The sequence below is a fragment of the Gossypium arboreum genome, chromosome 9 (assembly GCF_025698485.1).
Source record: "Gossypium arboreum isolate Shixiya-1 chromosome 9, ASM2569848v2, whole genome shotgun sequence".
NCBI lineage: Eukaryota > Viridiplantae > Streptophyta > Magnoliopsida > Malvales > Malvaceae > Gossypium > Gossypium arboreum.
In genome coordinates, this window is record NC_069078.1 from 68,283,984 (window position 1) to 68,302,186 (window position 18,203).

An 18,203-nucleotide genomic window follows, 5' to 3' on the forward strand; every position below is an offset into this window, starting at 1 on the left:
TAAATTCGATTCTCATCTTCAATTTTAAACTTAATTATTTATATTTGAATTTAAGTTTACCTTCGAAAATTTTCAGTATTAGTTAAAAATAATAAGTTAAATCTGACTTGTGAGATATTTGTTCAACAAAAGAATTATCATTTTTTTAAATTCGGGTAAACTACAAAAATAATCACTTTTGTTTGCCTCAAGTTACACTTTAGTAACTTATGTTTGAAATGTTACGTTTTAGTCATTTATGTTATTATTTTGTTACGAAGTAATAACTCTTCCGTTAAGTTCTGTTATCTCCCTGACGGTAATCCTACGTGGCAATCCAACTAGATTTTAAGTGCCTATGTGACATTCCAACTAGATTTTAAGTGCCACATTGAATTTCCAAATGGGATGAGAATAGATTTTTAATTAAATAAATTTAATTAATTAAAAATTTTAAACCTTAAATATTAGTTGAAAAAACCTTCATCTCCTCTATTTTTTTTTAGCTTTCTTTTTCGTTTGACTAAAAAAAGCTATTATCATCAGAATTTTTTATTCACCTCCAAAAACAAAAGAAGATTTAATAGAGGGTCCAAGTATGTCTTCTTTATCGACAAATTTATGTTCTAAGACTTAAAATCAAGTGGTTTGTTTGTTCAATCCAATTTTTGTTTGTTTATTAGTTTGTTCTAAGACAAATGTATGTCTTCTTCACATTCTTGAATAATTGGTTTCTCAATCTGATTTTTTCTGATCTGAATCGGCTTATTTGTTCACAATCCCTTTGTGAGTATTCCTTATTTTTCTTTCTTATTGCTGATTTTGTGGTGATATGGAACTAATATAAAAAAAAGTTACATTCTCAATCATCTGTTCTGCATCTGTTTTGGCTTTTTTTGATTAATTTCATTTTAGATGGAATTATTTCACTTATTTTGCTTTTCTTGAATGTGCGAAATCTTGTATGGAAACTCGTAATCTATCACTCTATCTTTTGTACTATCGTTGTTGTTGATATAGAATGGATTCAGGTTGTATACTTTATTGAGAAAATAAAAATCTTTCTTATTAATGAATACAAGGATAGACATCCCAGCAGCCACAATAGCATCAGCAACTGATGTCTCAGATGCAATCACAGCCTACTCAGTTGAAGCAACAGCTAGGTTTACAAAAGCAGCCCAATCAAGTACAACAAAATATGCAGCAGACACTTCAAGCATCAGGTCAAAATCAAATTCCTTGCTTCAATTGTATCAATCACATAGAGTTGTTTCAAAGACATCATCAAGTATGTTTTTGAATTTTTACAGTTACATACTGTTGCTCTTTGCCTTATTTCTTTGTTGCTTTTTGATATTGTGTTATTTAGAATAGTCTGAAATTTCTAGCAGTTTGTTTGATTATGTTAGGTTGGTTCCACTCAATTCCTTTGTCCAACATTTGTATCTTTGTTCTTCCTAATAATCTAACTTTCAAGATATTCCCAACATGAAGCTCAACATGAAATATATGGTTAGGAGATTGCAGTCTTTGAAATCAGCTTGTTACTGTTTTGCATCAAACTAGAGGGTAAACATGCTTGCAAATGTTAGGAGTCTTGTTTGGAGAAGGATGCACAAAGAATGTCCAAATAAGCAAGTGATTACAGTGAGGCATTTCTTTCCTGCATGAAATGGTCTAAAGGGCGTCAAAACTCGATTGTTTTAGTGGTGTCTTCGCTCAGTTTCACTGCTTCCGCTGAGACATGAGATTTGTGCTATGGATTTAGTTGAGTTTTATATTTGAACTGTACATCCCTTGTGTCTAATTTGTTCCACAAATCATTTTAATGCTTTAGTCTGATTTGCCCTTATTAGCTATATTATGATCCCCGCGTCTCGCCTTTTATGCTATGTGCACATTAATTTTCTTTGAGAATTGGTCATATTCTACTCAAATTTACCCCTATTCCATAAGTTATTTATTTCAATGATCTTTTAGACATGCAACAAAATCATATTGATTGATATTAAGTTTTTGAAATCTGCAATCTTCACAAGCTTGCAGATTGATATTAAGAATTGTGATTGCTCATAAACGCTCCCTTGTCATGTTGATGATCAAGCTGCTGCAGTCCCACCTACAAATGCTTTTTTGCTTATGCATTGTGGATCCACTCCTACTAAGAGCTGGTTAGAAGAATCTAACAGGGTCGAAAAGGACGAGGAAGAAATCATGGGTGTAAATAAAATATGAACCAGACATGTAAATTTGAAATTAATTACCAAATAATATGAGCAATTTCATGCTATAAAAATCAGAATCTTTTGTCTCGTAGTTAACAATTATTCACTCAATTGGCATTGTAAAAAGGAGAGAAAGAAATAAACAGGCACTACATTACTTTGATCCTGTATTTATATATATTTTTTTACTTCAATTGGTTGATGATTTGGTCTGCAAAATGAAAGTAATCAATTTTAATTTCACATGTGGTTGTCTTTACCATGAATACCTTACACATAATTTATGAAAATTTTACTCTATAAGTTTGCTCCACAAGATATATATTTTAGTTTATCTATATATATTAGTGTGAGGATGAACATTCCATATGGCTTGTTATAAATCCGAGTATTAATAACAACTGTACGATATTAAAAAGTTCATTGACATATATTACAAAGGATAGTCATCCTTCCCCTAGTTGAAAAATGTAATTATAATAGTAAATCAAATGCATAATTTAGCCGGATGAAGTATGTATTAACAAATATATTCATACATCCTCCGGGTTATGAATGTAAGTTGTATAAGGAATTACATGAAAAAATGTGCAAAAGTTGAAAGCGAATTTTGGACTTTCTTGTTCCGGGTGTTTGCTTGTTATAAAGTATTAAAAATAACTTTACAATATTACCAACTTTCATTGACTATATAACCCACGAGTTTGCCTTAAATATTAATGTCGACATCGTTTATGTGTTATTAAAATAAAACAGAACTGAACATTCCATATGGCTTGTTATAAATTCGAGTATTAATAACAACTGTACGATATTAAAAAGTTTCGTTGACGTATATTACAAAGGATAGTCATCGTTCTTCCTGTTGAAGAACGTAATTATAATAGTAAATCAAATACATAATTTAGCCGGGTGAAGTATGTATTAACAGATATACTCATACGTCCTCCGGGTTACAAATGTAAATTGTATAAGGACTTAAATGCAAAACTGTGTAAACGGTGAAGGCGAATTTTGGACTTTCTTGTTCTAGGTGTTTACTTGTTATAAAACCGAGTATTAAAAACAACTTTACAATATTACCAACTTTCATTGACTATATAATCCACGAGTTTGCCTTAAATATTAATGTCAATATCATTCATATGTTATTAAAATAAAACAGAACTGAACATTCCATATGACTTGTTATATATCCGAGTATTAATAACAACTCTACGATAGTAAAAAAGTTTCATTGATGTATATTACAAATAATAGTCATCCTTCTCCCGATTGAAGAACGTAATTATAATTGTAAATCAAATTCATAATTTAGCCGAATGATGTATGTATTAGCCGGATGAACTTAAAATCTAGTTGGACTGCCACATAGGATTACCGTTAGAAAGATAACGAAACTTAACGGAATAGTGATCACTTCGTAACAAAATAATAACATAAGTGACAAAATGTAACCTGAGGCAAATAAAAATAACTATTTTTGTAGTTTACCCAAATTATATCTTTTTAAGCAAACTTTTTTAGGAAAATACAAGTAAAATAATAATAAATATATTTCATCCAAATTACCACAAACAAAATTAACCCTATATATAATTTGTGCAAAAACCATTTAACCACATCTGCCGAAGTGTCTTTGGCTACAAATTTTATTCTTGAATTTAACCTATTCTAAAATTTTAAAATTAAAGCATATGAAATTGATAGATTAATTCCACTAAATATTCCTCAAATTTTAAAACATTATAATTCAATCCTCAAATTGTTCATGTTATTCCAACAAATTCCTTCCGTGGATCATTTCGCTAATTTTTCATTACATAGTAACACATGTCACCATTTAACTACAAAACTTGTTTGATATTTCATACTTCCCTTTTTATTATTATTATTTTCTTTAGTGAAAATTGAAAGGAAAAAAGAAATTGACCAAATCCAAAATTTTAATTTATTTCATTATTTTCATACTTTTATAAGATTTGTTAAATATATATTTTAAGTTTCTTTTATAACATATAAGCTGGATCTAAATTTTAAAAGCTTAAATATACCATTAAAAATAAACATAGTTTTAAGAAAAAATCAATATGTTCACTTCTGTGATTTCTTCTAAAATTTTAAGAAAATCTACACTACCTTTCGGGGTTTGGATTCCTAAAATGCACTTTGATATGAATTCAGTATTTCATCATCATCATCCTCATCCTCATCATCCATTTCATTGGACTTCAAACTACTATGGTCTTGGGTAATATCAGCTTCTTGATCTCCAACTGATACATCCTCATCCTGCTTGGATTTCGCTGCTTCCTCCTGCAAGTACATGAAGATGATGCAGAATTTAATCAACGAATAAGCGGTCCATCTAAGTTCCCTTATCAAATAATCATATAATAACTGTGAGATTATTTCAACCCCAATCAAAGAAAAGGAACATAAATGGAGCATGGTTGTGATTAGCAAGAAGGGAGTAACTGAGCCATAATGTGAAATACATGGAGAGATTAGACACTATCTAGATGGAATGTTTATGCTCATCTATGGGATTGAATAGTTTTTGATTTATCTATATTGCTCCGAACTCTTCATTTGTGTCCAACACATATCTGGACATGAGTATGAAGGTATGATCTTCCAAGAATCCTCAAAATACATGGTAATCTTGGAAAAGAAAAGTAAACATACCCGAGTCTGGGTAATAAGGTGTTCATCGCTACCTAAGTTCATTACAACTTCACAATACTAAACCCTTGCAAATGCATACAACCATTCTGTAACAACACTATCCGACACATGCATTAGTACTACGATCTTCCTACAACCCTCAAAATACATTATAAAAACATACTAGAGTACCCGAGTAACATAGGTCCTTATCACTTTCTATGTTCTCAACAATTTTGCAATGTCAAATCCTTGTAAACACGTATTACCCATTCCAATCGATTCATATTCCTCAGGTGGGACATATGAACTCCTCAACATGTTCAGCACACACTGTCTCCGCATCATCATAGCATCACTGTAGATTATTATCCTATGAAAAAAATAATGATAGTCAAAGAAAAGTAAGCTTACATTATTTTCGGGAGTGACCTCTTCCTCTTCACGTGTTAAATCATTGGAAACATCTCCATGAGCCTCCGGATCTGCACCAGAAACTTGTTGCAACTGCTCGATCACCTTTGCAAAATAGGAATGATCTGCAAAATATTTTATAATATTACTACACACTATTTTGTAAGCATGCAGAGCTGACAATAATAAGATTGATGAAGAATTTGATGCAAGGACAACAAAAAGGGAACTTCACCGCTGGCACGACTTGCTAAAGCCTCTGAAATTTTAAATGGAGATCGACGCTCTTCATTCTTAAATTTTAGCTTGATCTGATGACGACTTCTTCCAGGAAAAAGTTGTTGTATCAATGAAAAATCAGGTCCAAATTGCCGAATAGCCTAAAACGCGTTACACCAAATATCATGTAAAAAATCAGATTATAAGCTCATTCTTAATAGTCGTCAAAAGTATCCTGCAAACCTATGTCTCTTCATAAAACCTTAAAAACAGGTTTCAAAATAACTTTACCACACTGATCCAGAGACAAGTCCTCTCGACCAATATGCCAACAATGGTCCAAATACAACTTTTCCATTGCTAAACCGAAACAAATTTGTAGCAACACAGACACGCATAAAAAAGGAAAAACATTTTCCTTTTCTAATTTTTTTTTTTTACTTCATTGATATAAAGTTTAGTCAGTTTCTATTGGAAGCAACAAAGATGAAAAATTCTTCAAGCACATACCCCATAAAACAACTCTGTGTCTTGTTTTGACCATCTTGCTCTGGGTTCTTTTGTCATGAGAGTCTGGTAATTAAAGTAGATGTCTGATTGGGCGCTACCATTGACTTGATCATCCATAATACCTTGGTCTTGTTCTGAAGCAATAGAGCTTTCTTCATCATGAGCATTTTCTTCATTCAATCTCTTTTGAGTACTGCACAAAAATAATATAACCAAAACCATAAATCAATGGACTGCAGACAATGTTGGAAATGATTACGAAAATGAAAAATTCATGTACCTTTGATCGGTCAAAGGTTCTTTTAATGCTTTCGCCTCTTTCTTCTGTATAACATGACAGATATAGGTCATGAATAGAACAATAGCAATGCATCAGAAAAGATAAAACACTAATATTCTAATGCTAAAAGTCTTTGCAGGGTTGGGGGAAGTATGGTATCTTTTATACAAAGACAGAATATGTACCGCTATCCGCTCCTTATAATCTGCTAATAGAATGAGATCCTTCAAGGCCACCTTTGCAAAGTCAATTTCGTCCTCTGGCGTGGTTAGTAAAGACTCATCCACTGGAAAATAAAACGGACATTAGAGTGGAAAATATATAACAAACAATGCCTCACAACTTTAATGTCTAGATGTTGTAACAACCAAATCTCCTCTTTCTACGAGTTGAATGAGAAAATTTCTTCCGCTGTTCTTTTTCTGGATTATCTGATGCTTCATTGGCTTTCTTATGCTCTTGAGCTTCATTAGCTTTCTTACGTTTTCGAGGAGGTTTTTCACTTTCCTTCACAGGTTTCTTTGACCTCTTAGAAGTTCTCCTCTTTGGAGATGCATGCTCCACATTAAATTCATCATCATCATTGTCGTCTTTATCCTCATCGATAGCATAACAACTGGGGAGTTCAGCAGCTAGGCCATCGTCATTACAAGTCCCATCCTCAAGATCATCAACAATATGTGGAGTAGTCACCTGCTCTCTCAACTGCTTTCTTGCTTCGCTCTTTCCATTCACCTCACCACCAGTGGAAGACTGTTTGGACTCTCGAGAAGGATTTGATACTAGAGAACTCTAAAAACCAACAGAGGAACATAAGCATAGCATCAGATAATGAAACTTTAAAACGAGTTTTATCCATGTCCAAATTAGATACAGGAAGAGTTGTGGGAGAAAAAAGAATACCACTTCTGTAGGCATGTCAGGAACATCTCCAGAAAGATCAACACCTGCATTAGAAGCTACTGCAAGGTTTGCCAGTTCCTCATTCACCGGACATTCAGAGGTAGAAGGATCTGGAGGAATAAAAGAACCTAAATCCACAGGTGCGCAATTGGGAACATGATCGGATGGAAAGTCAGGAATTGAGCCCTCTTCAAATGCTGTTTCAGAAGGAACAAACTGAGCAGTTGCAGGATGCATAACCCACTCAACCACAGTAGGTGGTGAGGCAGGTACACTAGTTTGTAGCCTAGGCTTGGGTTTGAATTTTCCAGTACGCCTTCCTGAACATCAACAAAGATATCAGAAAGGCACAAAAAAGTCCTGCAGAGAAGTCGCGAATAACATAGTAACCTATCTATCACATACCAGAGGCAGTTGTCATACCAAACATAATATCTTGAGTATCAACATCAGGAAAGACTCCTGCTTCCTGAAACTAAATAAATAGTCGAACTAAATTAATCCAAGGTAGTAAATACAAACAAGAAATCCTAAAACTTCTATGGAAGTACTGATCTTCACCTCTGTCCGAGTTCTTTCATGATCAGTCCGATTATCTCCATCATTAGTCGAAGACTGAGTAAGTAATGGATCAAGACATTCCAAGCCAAAATATAAGTCTGCATTCTGAAAATAATGCCAATATGTTAAATATTTTTCCTTTTCCCTTCAGATGAAATCTATGTGCCAAAATCTACCAAATAATTTACACAACCTCTAAAAAAAAAAAAAACACACAAATTCGCCAATAGTACTATTCTATGTTACTTGAACTTGGACTTGAGTGTGAATATAGATATTGCCTCACAATTTAATGTTAATATATATATATATATGAGGATCCATGGAGGGTCATATAATATAATTACTAATGAGATACAAACTATAGTTTTTCTTTTACCTCCCCAACTGTTCTTTCAAAGCTCGAATTCGTATCATTGCAACAATTCGAAACGGCAGCCTCGGCAAGCAGAGAATCTGTGACGGTTACTTGGGATGGGTTTATTAGTTGGGAGCCCTTACTGCCATATACAACGTTATCGGGCTCCACAACTTGAACTGCATTAATGGCTGTGGATGCTACCGTCGTGGCCTCATCCTTCAAGATTACAGGGGGTTTTGAAGGGATTGAGCCAGAGGCTCCATCTTTAGCTTTACGTTTAAACTTGGGTTGAAACTTGGCACCGGCCCGAGCTACAAACCGATTCACAATCTAATTGAAACAACCAAAAGAAAGAAACAGAAGAACGACAAAGAATTGAAGGCTTTTTTTTCTAACCTTGGGTTACAACCGGCTCATCCTGAAAAAAATCAGACTCTTCCATTGCTTTGAACGCTGAAATTATTGCTTTCAAACATTTGTTTCAAATAAATGAAAATTGATTATGAAAATCAATTAAATCCACCAATATTACATATACCCAATTTTTCTATCTAAACAGTATTAAAAAATCTAAAAGGCAAAATCAAAAGTTTTGCAAGAAACAAGAAGTTGTCAAGAAGTTTTTTTTTTTTTCTTTATATGGAGTCGTTTTAGAAGTTTATGTTCGGAAAGAGAGGGTTTTTTTTTTCTTGGTCTTCAGAGCATCGACTCCAGATCCGAAAGAGATAAAAGCAGACCTGGAATTTTAGCCCCGCCAATTGAGGGTTTATTTATAGGTATAATTTTGAGAATAGTCCCTGTATTGTTCAGTTTGTGCAGAATTAATCCCTTTATTTTTATTGCTCAATTAATGCTTTTACTTTTCATTTTCACCATTTTAGTTTTAGGCCCAACACTTTCCATCAAGTCCGTTAAATTTAATTACACCTTGGTGGTGACGTGGCACATAATTTCTAGTAAAAAATTTTAAAAATTTAAATTATATGCAACATCAAAAGTTAAAATATTATAAATGAAATCTTTTCTTTTACATTCATAGCCACCAATGCCCAACCCAAAGCATTTTAAGGTTTGAGTGGCTCTTTGTAGGATGTTATGATTAAAACGTGTGGGAGAATGCCTCTTAGTTTGATCAAGTACATATTCGTTTCGACGACGTGATGGTCATTTTGTCCTGACGAGCAACAAGGTTTCGTCCCAACAACTCAACGGTTTCTCATGTCTCGACGACATATTAAGTCACGCCACAACGTGACGACAAGCAGTCCAAGTTTTTAGACTTTTTTTTCTCCCGTTTAAACTCTATTTTAAATTCTCACTTAAACTCTGATTAACCTAGAGTTATTCTAGTCAAATACACTACGGATTTCAGCCTATAAATAGGTTTTAGTTATCCTAGGTTATACACAATAGAAATATTTAGATTGAGAAAATTTTGTTCTTTGTTTTGAAAGGTTTTTCTTGTGGGGCTTGGGTTTTCCTTTAATTCTCTTCATATCTTATACTCTCAATTATTATAGTGAAATCTCCTTTTGCCCGTGCCTTTTTATCACCTTTTGAGGACTGATATTACTGCATTAATTGATCCTGGTTCCACACATTCGTATATATCCACAAATTTAATAAATGTTAAAAATTTACTTACTGAATTCACTGAATTTGTGGTGGAAGTTTCAAATCCTTTGGGTCAATGTGTAAAGGTGGATAAAGTTTGTAAAAGTTGTCCACTTATGGTAAAGGGTAAATGTTTCTTGGCTGATTTAATGCTACTGCCTTTTGATGAATTCGATGTGATATTGGGAATGGATTGGTTAACCCAACATGATACAGTGGTTAATTGTAAGCAAAAGTATATTGTGTTGAAATGTCAAGACAGTGAGTTACTTCATGTTGAATCTGACAAGCTAGATGGATTATTTAATATGATTTTAGCAATAGCAACACAGAAATGTATGAGGAAGGGATATGATGCTTATCTTACATATGTGTTGGATACTAAGGTAATCGAGTCAAAGATTCAATCTGTGCCAGTTGTATGTGAGTTTCCAAACGTGTTTCCGGAAGAATTGCCTGGCTTACCACTTGTTAGAGAAGTGGAATTCTCTATAGATCTAATTCCGGGAACAACACCAATATCAATAGCACCTTATCGGATGGCTCATGTCGAGTTAAAAGAGTTAAAGGCGCAGCTATAAGAATTAATTGACAGGGGTTTTGCTCGACCTAGTTTCTCACCATGGGGTGCTCCGGTGTTAATTGTAAAGAAGAAAGACAAATCTTTGAGGCTGTGTATTGATTATCGGAAACTTAACAAAGTCATTATAAAGAATAAATATCCACCGCCTTGAATTGATGAATTATTTGATCAGTTGAAGGGAGCTACTGTATTTTCAAAGATTGATCTTCTTTCGGGTTATTACCAGCTCCAAGTGAAGGATTCAGATGTCCAAACGATAGCTTTCAGAAATAGATATGGTCATTACAAATTCTTGCTGATGCCATTTGGATTAACAAATGCACCAGCAGTGTTTATGGATTTAATGAACAGGATTTTCAGACCGTACCTAGACAGGTTTGTTGTGGTATTCATAGATGATATTTTAGTTCATTCTCGAAGTGAAGATGAACATGCTGAACATTTGAGGATTGTGTTGAAAACTTTACGGGAAAAACAATTGTATGCCAAGTTTAGTAAATGTGAATTTTGGCTACGAGAAGTCAACTTTCTTAGTTACATCGTATTTGCTGAAGGCATTAGGGTTGACCCGAGCAAAATTTCAGCAATTATTAATTGGAGTCCACCAAAGAACGTGTCAGAGGTCAGAAGTTTTCTGGGCTTAGCCGGATATTATCGGAGGTTTGTTAAAGGATTTTCAATGATTGCTTCCCCGATAACTCGTTTTTTGCAGAAAGATGTAAAATTCCAGTGGAATGATAAATGTCAGCAGAGTTTTGATAGATTGAAGACTTTGTTAATTGAAGCACCTGTATTCGTACAACCTGAATCGAGTAAGGAATTCGTAATTTATAGTGATGCATTTTTAAATTGTTTAGGTTGTGTTTTGATGCAAGAAGATAAAGTAGTTGCCTATGCTTCAAGACAACTTAAACCACATGAATGAAATTACCCGATACATGATCTTGAACTGGTAGCCATAGTGTTTGCATTGAAGATATGGCGACATTATTTATATGGTGAAAAGTGTCATATTTACACTGACCATAAAAGTTTGAAGTATTTAATGACACAAAAGGCTTGAATTTGAGGCAACGCAGGTGGCTTGAGTTAATAAATGATTATGATTTGATTATTGACTATCACCCGGAAAAAGCCAATGTAGTGGTAGATGCACTGAGCAGGAAATCTTTGTTTGTCTTAAGAGCAATGAACACCCGGTTATCTTGTTCAGACGAACATTTATACAACAAATCTATGAAGCATAGAAGAGTGACAACGAGTTGCAAGTTAAACGGAAGCAATGTCAAAAGAATTCTTATTCAGAGTTTCAAATTAGGTCTAATGATTGCTTGTTGTTTAAAAACAGAATATGTGTACCGAAGAATTCAGAATTGGTACAAAAGATTTTGTATGAAGCTCATAATGGTACAATGTCAGTTCATCCTGGTTAATAAAATGTATAATGATTTGAAAAAGATGTATTGGTGGCCGGGAATGAAAAGAGATATTTCTGAATTCGTAGTCAAATGTTTAATATGTCAACAAGTGAAAGCTGAGCATCAGGTGCCTTTAGGGTTATTATAGCCAATCGATATACCAGAGTGGAAATGGGAAAAGATTACCATGGATTTTGTAATGGGATTACCTATGTCACCAAGAAAGAAAGATGCCATTTGGGTAGTTGTTGACCGGTTAATAAAGTCAGCACATTTCATACCAATACGTATGGACTTTTCATTGGATAAATTAGCTGAATTGTATGTCTCTGAAATTGTTAGATTGCATGGTGTACTGGTTTCTATTATTTCTGATAGAGATCCTCGATTTACATCTCGATTTTGGCATAAATTGCAAGAAGCACTGTGGACACAGTTGCATTTTAGTACTGCATTCCATCTTCAAACTGATGTCAATCAGAACGAGTGATCCAGATTTTAGAAGACATGTTACGGTGTTGTGTGCTTGAATTTGAAGGTAACTGGGAAAGGCACTTGCCTCTGATTGAATTTGCTTATAATAATAGCTACCAGTCCAGTATTAAAATGGCACCGTATGAAGCTTTATATGGTCAAAAATGTAAAACACCATTGTACTGGACAGAGCTCAGTGAAAGGAAGATTCATAGGGTTGATCTAATTCGAGAAACTGAGGAAAAAGTAAAGGTGATACAAGACAGCTTGAAAGTAGCTTCAGACAGACAAAAGTCTTATGTTGATCTTAAAAGAAAAGAAATTGAGTTTGAGATTGGTGATAAGGTATTCTTGAAAGTGTCACCTTGGAAGAAGGTTCTCCGGTTTAGCCGTAAAGAAAAATTAAGTCCTCGATTTATTGGACCATATGAGGTCATTGAAAGAATTGGATCGGTAGCTTATCGGTTAGCTTTACCGCCAGAACTTGAAAGAATTCACAATGTTTTTCATGTGTCAATGTTAAGACGATATCGATCAGATCCATCTTATGTTATCTCTCCAACAGAAGTGGAAATTCAGCCCGATATGACATATAGTGAGGAACCAATTAAGATCTTAGCCCGAGAAACAAAAGAGTTGAGAAATAAAAAGATAGCATTGGTAAAGGTTCTTTGGCAGAAACATGAAATTGAAGAAGCTACTTGGAAACCTGAAGATATCATAAAAAGGCAGTACCCGAATCTCTTCACTGGTAAGATTTTCGAGGACGAAAATCCTTAAGGGGGGAGAGTTGTAATAGCCCAATTTCAGTGAAATCGGAATAGTGGTTTCGAGACTAAATTTCATAAAATGATAGGTATTATGATAGGAATATTGCATGAAAATTGTTATCGGAAAATTTTATCAATTATGTGTCTAATTGCAAAAAGGACTAAATTGAATAAAATTTTAAAGTTGAATCCTAAAAGTTATAAGAATTAAATAGTTATAGAATTAAAAGTGAGAAGTCTTTATATAGCAATTAGACCATTGATGAAAAATATGTAGATATTTTTATGAGTCATCCATGGAAAAATTGAAAAAGGTTAAGGATCAAATTGGAAATTGAATTAAATAAAGTATGATAAATGATTAAATAGAATTAAACCCATTTTATATCATCTTCTTCTTTATAAAATACATGGAAACCCTAGGAGAGAGAAAAGAAAATTTTCAAGCTTGATTTGGTAAGTTCTACGTCACGTTTTGAGTGATTTTTATATTTTTTAGATCGGGAAAGCTTACTTTCTTTATTTGGGTGATTAAATTGAAAGAAAATAAAAGTTTAGAAAATTACCCATGGATGAATATGTTGTAAATTGAAAGTCTATGATAGGAAATGAAAGGTTATTAATAGAGAAATCATTTTTACAAGGTGATTTTTAGTGAAAGCATGTGTAGGGACTAAATTGCAAAGTAGTGAAATTCTTGAAAAAATTATAAAATTTATGAAATACATGTGCTGTAAAAGTTATATTGAAATTTTGAATAAGCTTGGAATAATAAGTAAATTGCATGAATTTCAATTTCCAAGCCTAGGGACGAAATTAGAATTAATTAAAAGTTTAGGGGCAAAATGGTACTTTTTCCTAAAATGTGAAATGGGCTTGATTGAATGTAAAAATCATAGAATTGATGATTAAATTTATTTATATAGATCCGAAAGTTTCAAACAAAGAAAAAGATCGAGGGAAAGAAAAAGTCTCGAACTAGTAAATACGATCGATTGTCAAGGTAAGTTCGTATAACTAAATTAAGCATGTAAATGTATTGAATTGATTGTTGAATATTGTGTATTATGATTTGAAATTGGTATGTCCATGTAATAAATCAACTTTGATTCGTGAGGTGTAAATGATGAAATATTGCATGAATCCATTTGAATATTGATTTCCGATTGGACAGGTGATTACCGTGCAGATGAGATTCTGCATATGTTGCAGTAAAGGTTGTTCCAAAAGGGATAATCTTTTGATCTCATTATGAAAAGGAATGTAACCCGAAACGGTAATACTTGAAAAGGATTTGTGTACCCAAATGGTACAATTTGAAAAGGTTAGGTATACTTTGTGTATACCATATGAAAAGGAAAGGTACACTTTGTGTATACCACATGAAAAGGAAAAGTACACTATATGTGTACATTTGAAATGGTTATGTGCACTTTGTGTGTACAAATTGAAAAAGGTATGTACACTTCGTGTGTACCACTTGAAAAGGGAATGTGCACCTCAGGTGTACAATTAGAAAATGGAAGGTCCATCAGAAATTCAAAGATTCAACGAAAATGTATTAATAAATGAAATAAGAAGAAATGACATGATGAGCTCATCTATGCAAAATAATGTTTTTGTACTAACCAATTTGGTTGAATGATTGCGTATAGGCCATACTTGCTAGTTGCTAAATTGATGGATAAATTGCCTTATGTGTGATTTACTTGTTATATATGAATGATAAGTGTAGTTTGGTTGTATGAACTTACTAAGCATTAATGCTTACTAGGTTTATATTTTTCCTGTTTTATGGTGCCCAAAGCTCGTGAAAGTTAGAATTGGGTCAGAGCTATCATCACACTATCAATCCCTTCATTTTGGTAAAATGATAAATCTATTTTGTTATAATGGCATGTATAAGCTTTTGAGGCCAAATGATGTAGTAATATGTTTGTTTACAACCTAGCCATTGGAATGGCTAGTAATATGTATTTTGAGGTAATATGGTATGTTCATGTTCTATAAGATACAAATCACCTTTCATAAAACATGATTTACAAACTAATGTAAACGTAACCTTTAAGGTATGTTTAAAAGTTGGAAATGTTAGATTGAATGATGGAAATTGGTTAAATTGGTTGGTATATACTTGTAGGTTTTCATGCAGGAAAGTGGTTAAGTTTGGGTGAGAAATAGGGCTAGGAATTGGCCTTATTTCATCCACACGGGTAAGACACACAAGCGTGTGTCTAGGCCGTGTGTGACACACGGACAGCTTACGGGCGTGTAAAAAGATCGTGTGTCCCCTACATCCTTAAATATGAAGTCAGGATAGTACACGGGCAAAAGACACGGCCGTGTGAAGGACACGGGTTTCAAGCATGTTCGTGTGTCAAATTTATGTGAAAATGGCTTAAAAATGGTGAAAAATCAGTGTACCACACAGCCTAGCCATATGGGCGTTTGCCCAGGCCGTGTGCCCCTTTGATACTTAAGAAATTGCAAGTCAGAATTCCACAAGGGCTGGCCACAGGGCCATGTCCCAAGCCACACGGGCGTGTGCCCCTATCTTCCAGGATAAATTTCTAAAGTTGCCAGTTTAGTCTCGAACCATTTCTAAAGCATGTATTGGGTCTCGTAGGCCCATATTAGAGACTTTTTGATGAAATTTGAAAAGTTTTGATTTGAAATACAAATTTATGACTCGGTTTTGTACAAATGCTAATGTATAAGTTCGGTAATGCCTCATAACCCTATCCGGTGACAGATTCGGGTTAGGGGTGTTACAGTCGGAGGCAGCATCACACTATCGAGCCATTACCCTTGGAGTAATTACCCTTGGAGTATTGACATGTGTATGTTAAATGTTTTCAGGTGAGTGGCATGTATAGGGACTTAGTTTTTCTATAATGAATATTGTTGTGATTAGACAAATGTTTTTGCTTAAATTGATTTGCTATTTATAGCCAAGAGATGTAGCTTATAATGATTTTCGCTTGTAAGCCTATTTATCCATGATATGTGTTAATGTCTTGTAATTGTGCTAGTTTACTATGTATGAGAAGTATATGGCATATTGTAATGCCCCAAATTTCGGTAATTTTGATTTTTTGCGATTGTTGACCATGGAAATATCGAAACTTTTGTTTTGATTCTTTTTGGTGTAAATGTATATGGTTAAGAGGTTATGTGCTTTGGGGTGTGTTTGGGAGGTCCCAAGTTCAAGCTTTAACTTGGGCTAAATTTTGGTTTTTATTGAATAAAGCTTGGCTTTTGGTTAATGGGCTTATAAGAATTTATTAGTAAAAACTTAACAGAATGGGCCTGCTGGTCTAATGGTTAAGAGGAGTGTCAGACTGCTCAAGGTCCTGAGTTCGAATCCTGGCAGTGGCTTTGGAATTATTTTGCTGCAAGTCGTGGCTAAGAGTTGGGTTTCATCAGAATTCTGAGTTGGGGGTTTAGGGAAAATTAGGGTTTATTTCCTTCTTTTAACAAGAGCTTTTCTGGGCTGTCTTCTCTTTTTTTCCTCAAAATCCCCCTTGCTACCTAAAATTCTCTTCGCTTTTCCTCCCTCTCCTTCGTTTTTCTTCTTTTTCGATAAGCTAAGGCGTATTGCTAGCGGTTCTTTTGATTTGGTAAGTATCATTTTTTTTAAGTTGCATGATTTTCTTTGGAGATCGTTTAAGAGGGTTTTGTTTGCTGTATAAGGGATGTTTAAGGTTATGTGGGTCATTAATCGGGGTTCTAAATAGCGAGGAATCACCGTACTCATTGAAGGTAAGTAGATCTTTCTTTCAGGATTTGGCAGTTCTTAAGGAAGTCGATTTAAGTGATTGATATTGGGCTTGGTATTGTCGATTTTAGGCTTTGGAGTGCTCGTGGTTGGATTAGCAGCGAAAACGAATCAGGTGTGTACTCCGATTACGCAAAAAACAAGTTTCGGTGAAAGCCAAAAAATGGCCTGTCGACGCTATATGGTCGTGTAGTCTGCCTGTGTGGTAGCCTGCGTCGCGAGACACGGGCGTGTCACTGACGAGCCAGGCCGTATGTGCGCCATACGAGTGAAACGGACACGGACGTGTGGTGGCTTGTAGGCTGTGTATGAGGCACGGGCTCAGGCAAATAGGCCGTATGGGCTACACGGGCGTTCGGCCACACAGGCGTGTGGGAAACTAGGCCAAGCCGTGTGATCCACACGGGCAAAGCCAATTTGGGCCATGTGACCCACACGGGCAGGGCACACAGGCGTGTGAGTTCAATTTTGTTGAAATGTTCCGTAAGGTTGCACGGGTCGCCTAAGTCGACTGTGACCTGACTGTAAGGGCGGTAAGCGTTACTTAGTCCCTATACTCTGGTTGGTTACTGAAAAGTATGTTAATTTAAGCATGTGTATCTGTCTGACTCTATATATCTGCTCTAACACGATGTTGATATGATCTGTTATGTGCATAATAGCATGCCATGATATTTATGATGCATTGCATTGGGTTGGGATTGTTGTGAAGAGAAGGAAGTCTGAGAGGCGATTAGCCTGTTATCTGGCAGCGATGCTGTATATATATATCTGCTATGTACTGTTTTACAATACTAGTTGGTGTGTAGGGTTAGATGGGTTGATTAAATCTCGATACTTGGTGTGTAGGGCTGGGTAGGTCGATTCTATCCCCACATAGTGTGTTAGGTTGGACAGAGATGGTGTGCAGGGTTGGTGGGCATGTGTTCTGATATTTGATCTGTTGCATGTGACATCTGTATGGCTAAGGCCGGAACATCTGTATTCTACTATCTATTTGTATGTATGCTGTTGTGGGGATGTACACATTTAGTTTGCGAAAACTCACCCTTTATATATTTTATTTGTCAGGTAATCCTCAACAGTAGATAGATCGGAGTAGCGGAGGGCTCAATTGTGACCACTGGTAGACATTTAATGGTCTTGTGAGTAACACTTATTTTACCTGTTTAACTTTAAAAGTTGTTTTGGGGTTGATCATGTATTCAGACTCAAACTGTTTTTGGGTTTATTTTGGGGATTTTAAATTGTTAAGTTTATTTATTTATTAATGGAGACACAATAAATGCTTTTCCAACTGATGTTTTAGCTTCCGCGATAATGAAATGTTTTCACGTAATAATTGAAATAGAGATTTCTCGACTTAAGTAAAGATAATAAACTGAACGACTTTTCACTTGATAAGGTTTCCAAAAAGGGTTTTTGAAAGTACTCTCATGTGATG

At 34.6% G+C, this 18,203-nt stretch overlaps 1 protein-coding gene across 1 annotated transcript; it reads right to left on the reverse strand.

The window, feature by feature from the left end:
- Positions 1 to 4,241: 4,241 nt before the first annotated feature.
- On the reverse strand, positions 4,242 to 8,860 carry LOC108457496 (uncharacterized). Its single transcript, XM_017756599.2, has 12 exons — positions 8,519 to 8,860; positions 8,141 to 8,433; positions 7,762 to 7,866; positions 7,606 to 7,675; positions 7,201 to 7,520; positions 6,666 to 7,089; positions 6,483 to 6,583; positions 6,298 to 6,341; positions 6,018 to 6,210; positions 5,524 to 5,668; positions 5,289 to 5,413; positions 4,242 to 4,523 (listed from the first exon to the last, which is right to left on the reverse strand). The coding sequence occupies exons 1-12, from the start codon at positions 8,562 to 8,564 to the stop codon at positions 4,365 to 4,367; spliced, it is 2,025 nt and encodes a 674-aa protein (XP_017612088.1). The 5' UTR covers positions 8,565 to 8,860; the 3' UTR covers positions 4,242 to 4,364.
- Positions 8,861 to 18,203: the final 9,343 nt, after the last annotated feature.

Coding starts and splice junctions, on each gene's coding strand:
- LOC108457496 (XM_017756599.2), bottom strand. CDS start 8,564: ATGGAAGAGTCTGATTTTTTTCAGGATGAGCCGGTTGTAACCCAAG. Junction 8,434..8,518: donor TGAGCCGGTTGTAACCCAAG/GTTAGAAAAAAA, acceptor ATCGGTTTGTAG/CTCGGGCCGGTGCCAAGTTT. Junction 4,524..5,288: donor AGGTCACTCCCGAAAATAAT/GTAAGCTTACTT, acceptor ATGTACTTGCAG/GAGGAAGCAGCGAAATCCAA.